General features: G+C 34.5%; 1 protein-coding gene across 6 annotated transcripts in view; it reads right to left on the bottom strand.

Annotated features, from left to right (window-relative positions):
• The window catches only part of LOC138324751 (3',5'-cyclic-AMP phosphodiesterase 4C-like), a 267,694-nt gene that overhangs the window by 52,564 nt on the left and 202,190 nt on the right, over window positions 1–12,940 (bottom strand). For all 6 annotated transcript variants that reach the window (XM_069269870.1, XM_069269872.1, XM_069269871.1 and 3 more), the window contains one exon: window positions 7,366–7,473. In XM_069269870.1, the coding sequence (XP_069125971.1) occupies window positions 7,366–7,473 (108 nt within the window). The remainder of the gene's footprint in view (window positions 1–7,365; window positions 7,474–12,940) is intronic.

Raw genomic sequence — 12,940 nt, 5'->3', positions numbered from 1 at the left:
ATCATGATACGGACACTTCTATCAAATGATTATCAATATTGATGTGCAAAATGTATATATATTCACAAATAAATCAATAAAAGTAAGATGATTATCTTAATGATTTTTTTAATTAACTAACATTCCTTTTTCAACATTTTACTTAATTGACCAAATCACTATCAATCATTTAAAAAATAGTGCTCCCTCCCCCACTCCTTAACAAAAAAATAATGATAGAAAAAAAAATAAAAAAAAATAAAAAAAAAATGATAAGCTTACTATCAGAAAGAACTGTGAGAATTGTGGGATTTTGGGTGAACTCATGACAGTACACATTGAATAAACTGTATACTGTTGTCAAGAATGTACAATTTGTATAAATTTGTATTTTTATAAATAAATGCATCTGTAATTGTCTTACATTTGTTTTGCTGGATGAATGCATTGTCTCATAATGGACTGTAAATATTGTCACAAGTGAGCGTACAAATCTGCCCAAGATTACACCTGATGGAGCCATAATTACGCTGTGTTCACAGACCATTTCCAAAAGCGATGAGAAAAACTCCCTGTCTGTACACTCGGTAATTGCAGCATCTTCAAAGTCCAGGCTGCTTGAGGCGGAATACCATCTACAAGTGACAGTGAATTCAAAGAATGCCATTACGGTATAAAGAAGTCAGGAAATGGAGTTCTGTCATTGGCCCTCTTTTCTGCCAGTGTCAGCATCATAATGACCTATCACCAAAGGTTTCCATGGCAACCAGCAGCCACCACCAAAATCCTACCCTTAACAATTTTTTTCCTTTGTATTTTATATAGATTTACACGACATAAAATGGAAAACATTAGAAAGTACATTTTATATTCTTTTAATGGCAGGTAAACGTAGCTAGGAATCACACACTTTTGTTGTCGAAATGTCTGCAAGAATTGCATTATTGTTTTAATAAGCTATGCAGAGAGAGTGCACATAGGTCAACTCATCATATGATGATGAAATTAGAAAATTTGAACCATTTTAAAATCCATTTTTTAAATTCATTCATAGCCAGTATATTTATAAACAATAGGAGATAATGATAATAGCAGGGGACAGTGATTGATTGAAATGGAACATATATGAATAAAGAAAGAAAGAATGAAAGAAAAGAAAGGAAAAAAAAGAAAGAAAGAAGAAAGAAAGAAAGAAGGAATATTCAATGATCAGTGCATTTCTTATACAGAAGAGCAGTGCAAGGAACCTCTGTAGACAAAGAAACTTACTTTATTATAAGGAATAGTTTGCTATACATGTACATATATTTAACAAACATCTTGGACCCTTGATTGGTAATGAAAATTACTCTGTTATAACCATGAACTTGTTGTAGGTGTGTTCTTTATAAATGTGTTTTTACACTATGTGCATAATAATGAAGAATTTTGATGACTTCATTTAAATAATACAAAGAAAAACAACTGAATCCAATATGAAAGTAAATATATGAGTAGGTATTATAATTCATATTATCAGTATATTTTGGCTTTGTACCAAAGTTCCTTCGGAAGATGTAACTGTTGCTATCATTTCAGAAGTTTCACCGGATGTAGATCAACAGTTTTATATCCTCAACACTGTGGTAGGTGTATTTTCACCTGTACATGATGTATCTTCACACAAACACATTCTGATTCATTCATCGTTTTAGGCCTTTTATGACAAATATCAGCATTAGGGCGAACAAACATACATATCTACAGTCAAACCTGTATATAATGACCACTCAAATGGTCTTTAAAACCAAGTGGTTTTATGGACATCTGTCTATAAATGCTATAAATGATCATTTGGTACCCTAATAAAGTGATCTTATTACACAGGTGGTCTCTATGCAGAGGTGGTCGCTAAGGCAGGTGGTCTTTATACAGAGGTGGTCACTAAGGCAGGTGGTCTTTATACAGAGGTGGTCACTAAGTCAGGTGGTCTTTATACAGAGGTGGTCACTAAGGCAGGTTTCACTGTACATTCAAATTATGTCATCTATATAAATCCCATTTGGTTGTTATAAAAAAAAATGTTCATGGTATCATCTCAAATAAAGACATTTATAGATTCACATATGCATTGACATTAGATTTGTAATTATTTCATTGGACATACAATGTTTTTATTTGAATGTTGAATATCCATCACACATCTAATGCATTGGTTTTAATGAAACTCATGAATTATTCCCTCCAAGGGGAACATTTCTCTGCACCAATGGCCAAAATTTTTAAAATAGATAATCAAATCTGCCATATTTCAAAGACATTGTTTAGAGATCGCAATGTCCCTGACGTCACAACTGTCAACTTTCAGGAAGTCAGCTGTATTTCGAGAGTCGGAAACAAATTAATAAAATGGTATATGGAAATAAAACAATTTATTTTCTCTAATTGATTAAAGAATTTATTAATTTATTTGTTTTTTAAATTTATTTTTGTAGCTTGTTCAGGTTCATTCCCCTTTAGACACGATTCACTCATTAAAAATCTGCAGTCATCTACAGGTGGCAGGTCAAAATGGAGTCCCTCAATGTTAACCTTCTTCACATCCTAATGTTTAACACAAACACCTTGATGTGTTAAGTCAGAAAAAAGAATAATATATGGAGCCTAACAGCCTTAAATCAAGTAACTACCATCTCAACCATACAACGATTCATTAATATGAAGAGCGCTGCACCGAAAATAAAAAAGTTAAGTAAGTCATGAGTCATATAGGAAAGTTTGGTCGGAGGTAGAAGAAGATGTGGTAGCCATTTTGGATTCTGACCCAAATACAAACATTTGATCAAGAACCATCATTTCAATCAAGTTTCAGCTCAATTGACGGATCGCCAGAGGTCAATCAAACCATATGTGACTTTGCATTTTGTATGGTGTATGCTCCGATGTTTGCTCCGACATTGAATGGAAACATGTGCGTGTGCGAGCACGAGATGTGGTGATTGGTCAATCCCACTACTGGAACTTGAACTGCCATAATGCATGATATGTCATGATTTTTTTTTTTGCGGCCAAAAAATTATAATCTGCCAATATATATTCCTTTAAATCCCTACAATTTTTCAGCTCAATGCAGGACCAGTGTCATTTGATGAGTTTTTAAAGATGGCGACAATGGCAGCCATTTTTGATTTAAGACCAACCAGAAAAATAACCGTTGGGACAGATCATCTCAATATAATTGACGAATCCCAAGCTGTCAATCAATCCGTCCAGGTAGTGCACGTGACTTTGCATTTTGTATTGTGTAATATATGCTTCAATGTTTGCTCCGACCTTGAATAGGAACACGTGCATTCAAGAGCACGTGGCATGGCTATTCATATTACCGAATATCGGTCAATTTCTGGAAAGTTTCATGAAGCTCAAACTCATAGGGAAAGTTTTTAGGGGTTTGCAGTAAAAAAATCGCAGGGACTAAACATTCTTTATTTGTGAGTTTATACATTATCTCATTTTATTTTTAACCAGAATTTTGAAGTCAGCATTATGTCATCTTGGATGTTGGCTACATTAAATACAGTCAGACACCTGTACAGGTATGTATTCTATACCCAAGGTCGGCGAGGTCATGTTTGGTCATCAGCCGTCGTATACAATCACATTTCTCAGCTGACTCATACAGGAAGTGACCAATATCCGCGCGAGCAGACGGTCCAGTAATTAATCTCAAATGTTATACGAGGACAGCTTGCCTTTTACACTTCCTGTTACACATAAACTTCTATTTCATAGGTATAAAAAGACTATATATTACAGTAGGCAGGTGTTTGTATCCTATCATTTACCATCACTGTATATATATATAACCCAAAAAGCAGGCTTGCATCACCCGTCATGCAGCTTCGATCCAAAAAGTAATTTAAATCTTTTCAAGATTGCAGTGACTGTTTGACCTTGGAACGAAAATCATGCTTATTCATAGAAACAATTCAATAAAGTTTCTTTTTCAGACAAATATGGGTCCCATGGTTATTGAGAAGAAGAAATTTACGTTGAACGAATAACAGCAGAGGCTAACCAATGGCAGTCTCAGGTGAGCTTACGGCCATTCATGAAGCAGCTACTCAACTCAGCAATACATGAAATGTCATTTAGGGTAATAAAAGTTAAATGTCAAGACCAAAAGAAACAACCACATTGTACAAAACGGATTGTGGTTCCAACCTGCTCCAACAAACCAACATACAGGAATGTTAAAGGTACATGTGATGTACTCAAGTATATATTGTAGCATTAATCTTGTTTCGGCGCTATTCGTACAAGAATTTATGAACTTAAATATAATTACACTAATTGTATTTTCTGAATACCCTTTATACAGCCATTTTTGATATTGCGCAAATTCATCATTTCGGACAACTTTATCAAGATTGTTTAGAGCGAAAAAAATTGTGAAAAAATTAGTATGTTTATGGAAGTAGTAACACACCTGAACTGAGTTATGTCCCTTTACATATTAGTTATTCTTATTCATTTATTCTGAGCAACATAGTCAATTAAAATCATTAATGGTGACCTTAAAAGTTTGGAAAATGGATTCAAATATCTGAAGCTCTTCTTGAGTATATAATAAGACTATATAGACTATTGACAGGGGATTGGTCTAGAGCAGAAAGGAACTAACCAATGAGACGTTGGACAATCCTTGACTATTAAAATGCTGGGCGATGTATAATGTCGCAGATATCAAATCTTATAATCGTAATGTCGTAGATAAAAAATAATTTGAACAATAACAATAGATACATTGACATGCACTGGTGATACATGTAGTGAGTAACTTCATCATGCCGATAGGCCAAACCCTGCCAACTAGAAAATTAATTATAAACCACCTAATTTGATTGACATCTACCGTAATCAATCATAGGATACATGATTAAAAAGAAATTGCATGTAGCAACCAAAGAGCAATGTGATTACATATTATAAATCTCTCACTCGATCTATCATGTCCAGAGATGCCCGTCAATCCCAAGCACCCAGATGAATTCCCAAACACACGGCCAACGTTTAATTGAATTCAGCCATGTCACAAACACCCATGCTGCCTTCTGTCCCAATAGACGCGTACCTTTTACTCCCAACCAGGGTTATGCACTGCCGATCCCCAATGATGGAAACCATGGTAATTATTTTGATCATTTTTGTGCCAGAAATAAACCAAGATTATAACGAGAGGCTTGAAGGCTTTAACGGTCACCTGAGTTCTAAAATGAAAAGACAAAGTATCTCTCTTTAATCCCAATTTTCAACCTTTCTTACTGTTAGTCCAAATTTGAGTGTACTTTCTTTTTGACAATATGTGATACACATTTGATATAAGGTCTTTTTAAAGTCTCTTTTTCATTGCAATGAAGTCAATTAAAATATCTGATTATTAACATTGAGCATGAAAATCACAGTCATTCCTTCGCACTTCATTCCATTATGCAAATATAATGGCCTAATACAAGTCCAATATAAGTTGCCTGGGTTAAACATACTTACAACCAAGTTAAACAAACTAACCAGACTTAAAGCCAAGTTAAACAAACTTACCAGACTTACAACCAAGTTAAACAAACTAACCAGACTTACAACCAAGTTAAACAGGCTAACCAGACTTACAACCAACTTAAACAAACTTACGAGACTTACAACCAAGTTAAACAAACTAACCAGACTTACAACCAAGTTAAACAAGCTAACCAGACTTACAACCAAGTTAAACAAGCTAACCAGACTTACAGCCAAGTTAAACAAACTTACCAAACTTACAACCAAGTTAAACAAGCTAACCAGGCTTACAACAAAGTTAAACAAACTAACAAGACTTACAATCAAGTTAAACAAGCTAACCGGACTTACAACCAAGTTAAACAAACTTACCAGACTTACAACAAAGTTAAACAAACTAACAAGACTTACAACCAAGTTAAACAAGCTAACCAGACTTACAGCCAAGTTAAACAAACTAACCAGACTTACAACCAAGTTAAACAAACTTACCAGACTTACAACCAAGTTAAACAAGCTAACCAGACTTACAACCAAGTTAAACAAGCTAACCAGACTTACAGCCAAGTTAAACAAACTTACCAAACTTACAACCAAGTTAAACAAGCTAACCAGACTTACAACAAAGTTAAACAAACTAACAAGACTTACAATCAAGTTAAACAAGCTAACCGGACTTACAACCAAGTTAAACAAACTTACCAGACTTACAACCAAGTTAAACAAACTAACAAGACTTACAACCAAGTTAAACAAGCTAACCAGACTTACAACGAAGTTAAACAAGCTAAACAAGCTAACCAGACTTACAACCAAGTTAAACAAGCTTACCAGACTTACAACCAAGTTAAACAAACTAACAAGACTTACAATAAAGTTAAACAAGCTAACCAGACTTACAACCAAGTTAAACAAAACTAACCAGACTTACAACCAGGTTAAACAACTTAACCAGACTTACAACCAAGTTAAACAAACTAACCAGACTTACAACCAAGTTTAACAAAACTAACCAGACTTACAACCAATTTAAACAAACTTACCAGACTTACAACAAAGTTAAACAAACTAACAAGACTTACAACCAAGTTACACAAGCTAACCAGACTTACAACCAAGTTAAACAAACTAACCAGACTTACAACCAAGTTACACAAGCTAACCAGACTTACAACCAAGTTAAACAAACTAACCAGACTTACAACCAAGTTACACAAGCTAACCAGACTTACAACCAAGTTAAACAAACTAACCTGACTTACAACCAAGTTAAACAAACTAACCAGGTCAACCAAATTTAGTAAACAGGCCTTAAGCCAGGTTAATAAATCCCTTTGTGACATCATAATATTAACAATGACCAGGGAATGGCATGTAAAATGATGGCCTCAGCTGTTGTTTTGTAACATGTGCAAAATATTGTTTTTTGCAGTCTTATGACAAAATATTCTTGAATCTGTATTGAGTACCCCACAGAAAATTTCGGGATTATATTTAACTCATCTAGCATGACTTGTAAAAATTTAAACTTCTTTGACTCATTTTATAAAATCTGAAATGAAATGAACAATTATTAAGATCATACATAAATGGTATGACTCATTTCTTAAAATTTCACATAAGAAATGAAGATTCATTGAGATCACGCAAAACTGGTATAAAAACACAATTATTTCCACAAGAGTAATATCTGTTACATAGACTATTTTGAAAAAAAGATAAGGTCTAGATTTTTTCCGGAATTATTGATGTTAAACAAGATCGATGTAATTTTTTGTCATAAAAAAATTTGATGACAGACGTAGCCTGCTGCGTCAAAACTTGTATATGACTATAAGAAGCTCTTACCTTTCTCTAGAGACTTGGATGTTTGTGAGGGTTATGTAGTTGTTGCGGACACTTCGTAGACTGGCCAGGATCTGAGCAAATGGCGTCACAATCAAATCGTCAGCATGTCTGGAATTAAAACAAGTAGAAAACCTGCGATTACTATTGCTTCTTTCTCTCTGTTTCTGTTTGCTTGTGTTTAAGCCGTTACTTTTGAAGTGCGGCGTCAGGTATTGTACTATCTTCTGCATTTTGGATCCTTTCTGCATGGCTTTTTTCTCCATTGGCGGATCACTAAGACTGTAAGCCATCGATAAGTGAACAATTTGAAGAAGGAAAATCCTGCTTAGCTACAAATAAGATGTTGAAACAGAAAAACATTCAACCAGTCCGAGAATTCCGATGAAAAAGTTGTTTCGGCCATGTTGTCACTCCGCCGTTGACCGTCTGCTATTGTGCCTTTCATTACAAACATTTCTTTCACTCACTGTATTTCTAGGCTAAACAATATCTATCACAAAATCCAGATAAAAAAACACACACATAGAAATTCAATGTGATGACACCAACATTGTCTAAGATTAGATATTAAATCAGGTATGCTCTCCTGGGGAAAAAACGTAACAACAGGTTCCGTGAATATCGTCGTAATGCTGCAAGAGATAAATAAGTTAATTCTGGGAAAACCTCACTTCACACACAAAAGGTCTCCTCATTATCCTGACTAGGAAGACAAACAGATTTGAATGAAGCTGATCCATACAGACCACACAGATTATTATGGATACAGGCTTGTATAAGAAATGGCTTTTTGTACATTCGCTGTTACAGAAACCGCCATGAAATAACAATAAAACACCCAGACAGCATCGAGACAAATGAAATTGTTCTGAATCTCTGAAAACAAGCTGTCCCTTGCTGTATGTGTGTGTGTGCTGGTAGTTCCACAGAGCCGTTTTCAATCGTGCTTTACCAGAATCTCACTGATTGGATAGTTTATCCTATACGCCAGATTAACAAGTCTTCACACAAGCAAACAATCCAAAAAGCAGTCTCGCTCAGCTATTCCCTACCACGATGACACAAATGTTGACGGTGACTTTTCCTATATTCTCATATTATCAGGAACTACTTTGACAAAACACTGGATCTGCGGCAGATCAATAGAATTTCTGTCTCTTAGTGTTCAACTCCATGTGTTTCTATGTGGGCCCTACAATATCATCTTTAGTAGCGACATTTTTTTATGAAAAATAAGCTGTAATAGCATGTTCATAATCTGGTTATTCTAATTAGCATGAAAACCTGATCAGAAAAATCTAGAATTACATCAAGCTCCTGTTTTACCATAGGACACACTAGTATAAAAGGTATTCACTGTTGATTTTATTTTAGAAAATTGGATTTTAATTTATTTTTACTTCAAAAGCAATCTAATTTAAAATATGCGCCAATACGGAAGAAGATGGCTATGACAACAAACACTAGTATTGGGTCTGACCCAGTAAGTCAGGATCAATACCCTAGTTGTCAGGGTCAAAGTCAAACTGTAGCTTTCAAAATAGCCTTGTCAAAAAACTAAAGTGTAGTTTGTTAAGTAACCAGAAAAGTTAATATTTTAATTTAAACAAAATTGAAGGAATAGAAACCATATATAATGCCAATGCCATATTTCGTACTGGAACAAACTTCACAGCAGCAGATTAACATAGGAGAAATTGTGATGTTGTTGGTATTGAGCCATCAATCTTTGACCTTGGTGAAAGAGAAGAAATGACCTTGCTTGAATTTGAACCTTAACCTTTGACTGGTACTGTACCTTCAACTCTTGACCTTTGATGGTATTGAACAATTAAATGTTTGACTTTTATTAATAATAATCAAAAGCAATTAACCTCTGACCTAGAACAGGACATGAACTTTTCATCATCAACAACATTTGACCTAGTTTGCTACAGTACCTTTGACCTTTAACCTTGATTTATGCAGAACCATCGACCATTAACATCAGCTAGTATGGAATGTTTAACCTTTGACATTTGCTATTGCAGAAAATTTAACCTTTGACTTAAGTTAGAACTGAACTTTCAACCTTTGTACTTAGCTGATACTAGAACAGACGAACTAAGGACATTTGATGTTTTATTATGGACATGATCATACTGGTAGATGACCTTGATCTTTTGACCATTGCAGATTCAGAGCCATCAGCCACTGACCCCGCAACTAATGACCTACTAGAACTGAATTGGCCTTTCAACCTTTGACCTATGTAGTTACCTTTAGCTATTAAAACTGACACTTGAACCATTGACCCTATCTGCTATTGAACCACCAAGCAATGTCTGGGTTCAAGGACCCCAGCCTTTGAACTAAGATGATATACTGAACCTTGAACCATTGAACTAAAATGATATAACCTTTGTACCTTCATTGGCCCTTAACCTATAACCTTTGACCTCACCTAGTTTACTACCTAGATGGGTATTGGGTATTGAATTCTGAAACTGACTTATATTTGATCACAAATTATTGAAAGACATTTGTTTGAATTTTTCAGTGATTTTGCTTCAATTCTATCAAGTATTTTATGTTTTTATTTGATGCTGCAATAACACTTCAAAAAGAACAAAAAATACTTTCATTTAATGAAGGGAAATATTACACATGGTGCCAAGGGACTATTTGGATGTGTAAATGGCTATAAATAGCTCTATCTAATATGTTACGTATAGAGGGAAATTGTGTCCTTAACGAAGCTAAACACCTGATTGGCCTTCAGGCAGAGAAACCTTTCCTTAACACACCTCATTGGCTTATTACAACCAAATATTGATTTTAAATAAGATGACCTGCATATTGGATATATGTGTTTCTTTCTGCATGTGTGTATAGGATACAAATGAGAATGGTTTCTATCCAGTCTACATTGAATGCCTAGCCCCAACATTACTCTACACTTGGTATCCTGGTGAGCTTTTCTGCCTTAGGTTTTCATCTCCTCTTATGCATGAGTTATTGTCAAAGGAAAGATGGCGGTGGAGGTCTACGGTATTGATCTTGTCGGCGGTCGACTGGGTTGTGATGCGGGGTCTAAACTAGGGCTGGCGCGAGCTCTTCACCAACACCCCATCTGTAGTGGAGAATGCATGTAGTCTTTATTGATTCCGCAGAAATCGAGATTCTCAGAGGCCACGCTTGGCTCGTGTGGTACAGTAGAAATTGAGATTCTCAGAGGCAACACTTAGCTCATGTGGTACAGTAGAAATTGAGATTCTCAAGGGCCACGCTTGGCTCATGTGGTACAGTGGAAATTGAGATTCTTAAAGGCCCCACTTGGCTCATGTGGTACAGTAGAAATTGAGATTCTCAAAGGCCAAATTTGGCTCATATGTTACAGTAGAAATGGAGATTCTCAAAGGCCAAATTTGGCTCATATGTTACAGTAGAAATGGAGATTCTCAAAGGCCAAATTTGGCTCATATGTTACAGTAGAAATTGAGATGCTCAAAGGCAACATTTGGCTCATGTGGTACAGTAGAAATGGAGATTCTCAAAGGCCAAATTTGGCTCATATGTTACAGTAGAAATGGAGATTCTAAAAGGCCACATTTGGCTCGTGTGGTACAGTAGAAATTGAGATTCTAAAAGGCCACATTTGGCTCGTGTGGTACAGTAGAAATTGAGATGCTCAAAGGCAACATTTGGCTCATGTGGTACAGTAGAAATTGAGATGCTCAAAGGCAACATTTGGCTCATGTGGTACAGTAGAAATTGAGACAAATATTTATCCCAATCACTTAACAGAAACCTACAACATTGACACACAATACCACTAGATTTAGTAGGAAGATGAACTTAAAAACAAAATCATATGCTATAATAATGATCTGTTCCATATATCTTTATATCTGTCTAAGAAATTAAAAATGGCATTATTTACTATCTTATATTCATGAGATAAAATTGTAAAATCTGAAAAATAAAAACAGTAATTAGGCGCCATTTCCAACGATAAAACAACACTGAAAGAAGAAAGAAAAAAAATCAAATGCAATAAAGTACGGTGAGGTGACATCTGAAAAGTAAACCAAATTAGTTCTATCACAGTTATCTCCCATTCAAACTTCAGTCAACAGCTCACATTATGACAGATGTTTTTTCCTGTCAGATCACCTCTCATTTTCTTTATACTGATTGAAGATATCCTGAAAATATGCTGAGAAAACATCTGACTGGTTATCTAAGAGTTTAGAGAAACTAAGAATTGAGCCATGGTGGTTGATTATTTTAAAATGTACTTATAATATATCCACGATGACTGTTTTATCATATTATCAAAGTCAATCAAACGTTTCCAACTGGTATTGAGTTACTCTGATAAACCCTGTCAAATATATGAACAAGGAAGCAAGAGTTATCTACCTTCCTACATCTCTCCGTTACAGCTATAAAGAATAGCTTTTTTATTGTTTTCCTTTTTTCTTTTCGAATTTAACATCCAACGGCTAAATTGCATACAAAGAGGAAGATGATGTGATTAAATAAGGCCACTGAAGTTTAATATATAAATTTTTTAACAGAAACTATAATCTGTCCTCTAACACCTGGCCGTCACTATATCAAAAATATTACAACTTTGACATACATTTTAATAAAAGATAAGAGCTAGAAGTTTAGACCTACAAATAATCAGACAACAGTTAGCTCTGCAGTACCTTGATCAGGACTTAAAGGTCAATACTTGTATCTAATTGTTTTAATTTGACAGACATATTCCTCACTAAAGCAGATCAAGATTTTCATCATTATTCCAACTTAACACATATCTTTATCCATCATTTTTTATATATCAAGTCAACCTCTTTAATCTATTCTTGGTAAAAAGACAGGAATTGTTAAATCTTTAGAAATCTTAAAGTACAAGATAATCACAAAATATCTTTTAGTTTTAAGATTATATGCATTTACGGACCCGTGGAGGCAGGTTGATATGAACATTTATCAACCCATATACTTGAATCCACATATTTATCCCAAAATCTGCACACAGAGGAAAAGGAAAACCAGTAATATATATGTCTGTAGTATTTCATCTGTTTACAAGCTAACAGTACAATATTGGCAAACTTAATGTTGCAACGACCTTGGGAGAACAACATCAGAGGCAGCACCGTTAGATAATAATGTTATCTTACTGACCTGTTACACATCGTATAGATGTATATCTGGTGTGTCAACGTCTATATAATATACACATCAATAAGTAGGTCAACATTATATCTACCCTAGATTGTTAATGGCCTGCTTTAGATCTGTAATTTTTTTGAAGATATGGAACAATGAAATCAATTTATAATTTAAATTTTTAGTTAGTTTGTCTAAATCAAAACATTAAAATTGAAGAAAATGTGAAAAAAATTACTTAAGGAACAAAAAAAAGATAACAAATCTTGAATTTGTTTATGATTTTTAGAAAAAAAAAATTGTGATAAGATACAATTGACGATAATCTAAACATCATTTCACTAGTATTTCTCTAACAGTACAAAATTCACAAAACAAACTGGAGTTAGCTCCCCTCTAACACGTCGGA

This window comes from Argopecten irradians, chromosome 6, assembly GCF_041381155.1.
Source record: "Argopecten irradians isolate NY chromosome 6, Ai_NY, whole genome shotgun sequence".
In the NCBI taxonomy this organism is placed as follows: Eukaryota; Metazoa; Mollusca; class Bivalvia; order Pectinida; family Pectinidae; genus Argopecten; species Argopecten irradians.
The sequence above is the reverse complement of the archived record's forward strand: the minus strand, read 5'-3'. Positions and strand labels throughout refer to the sequence as shown.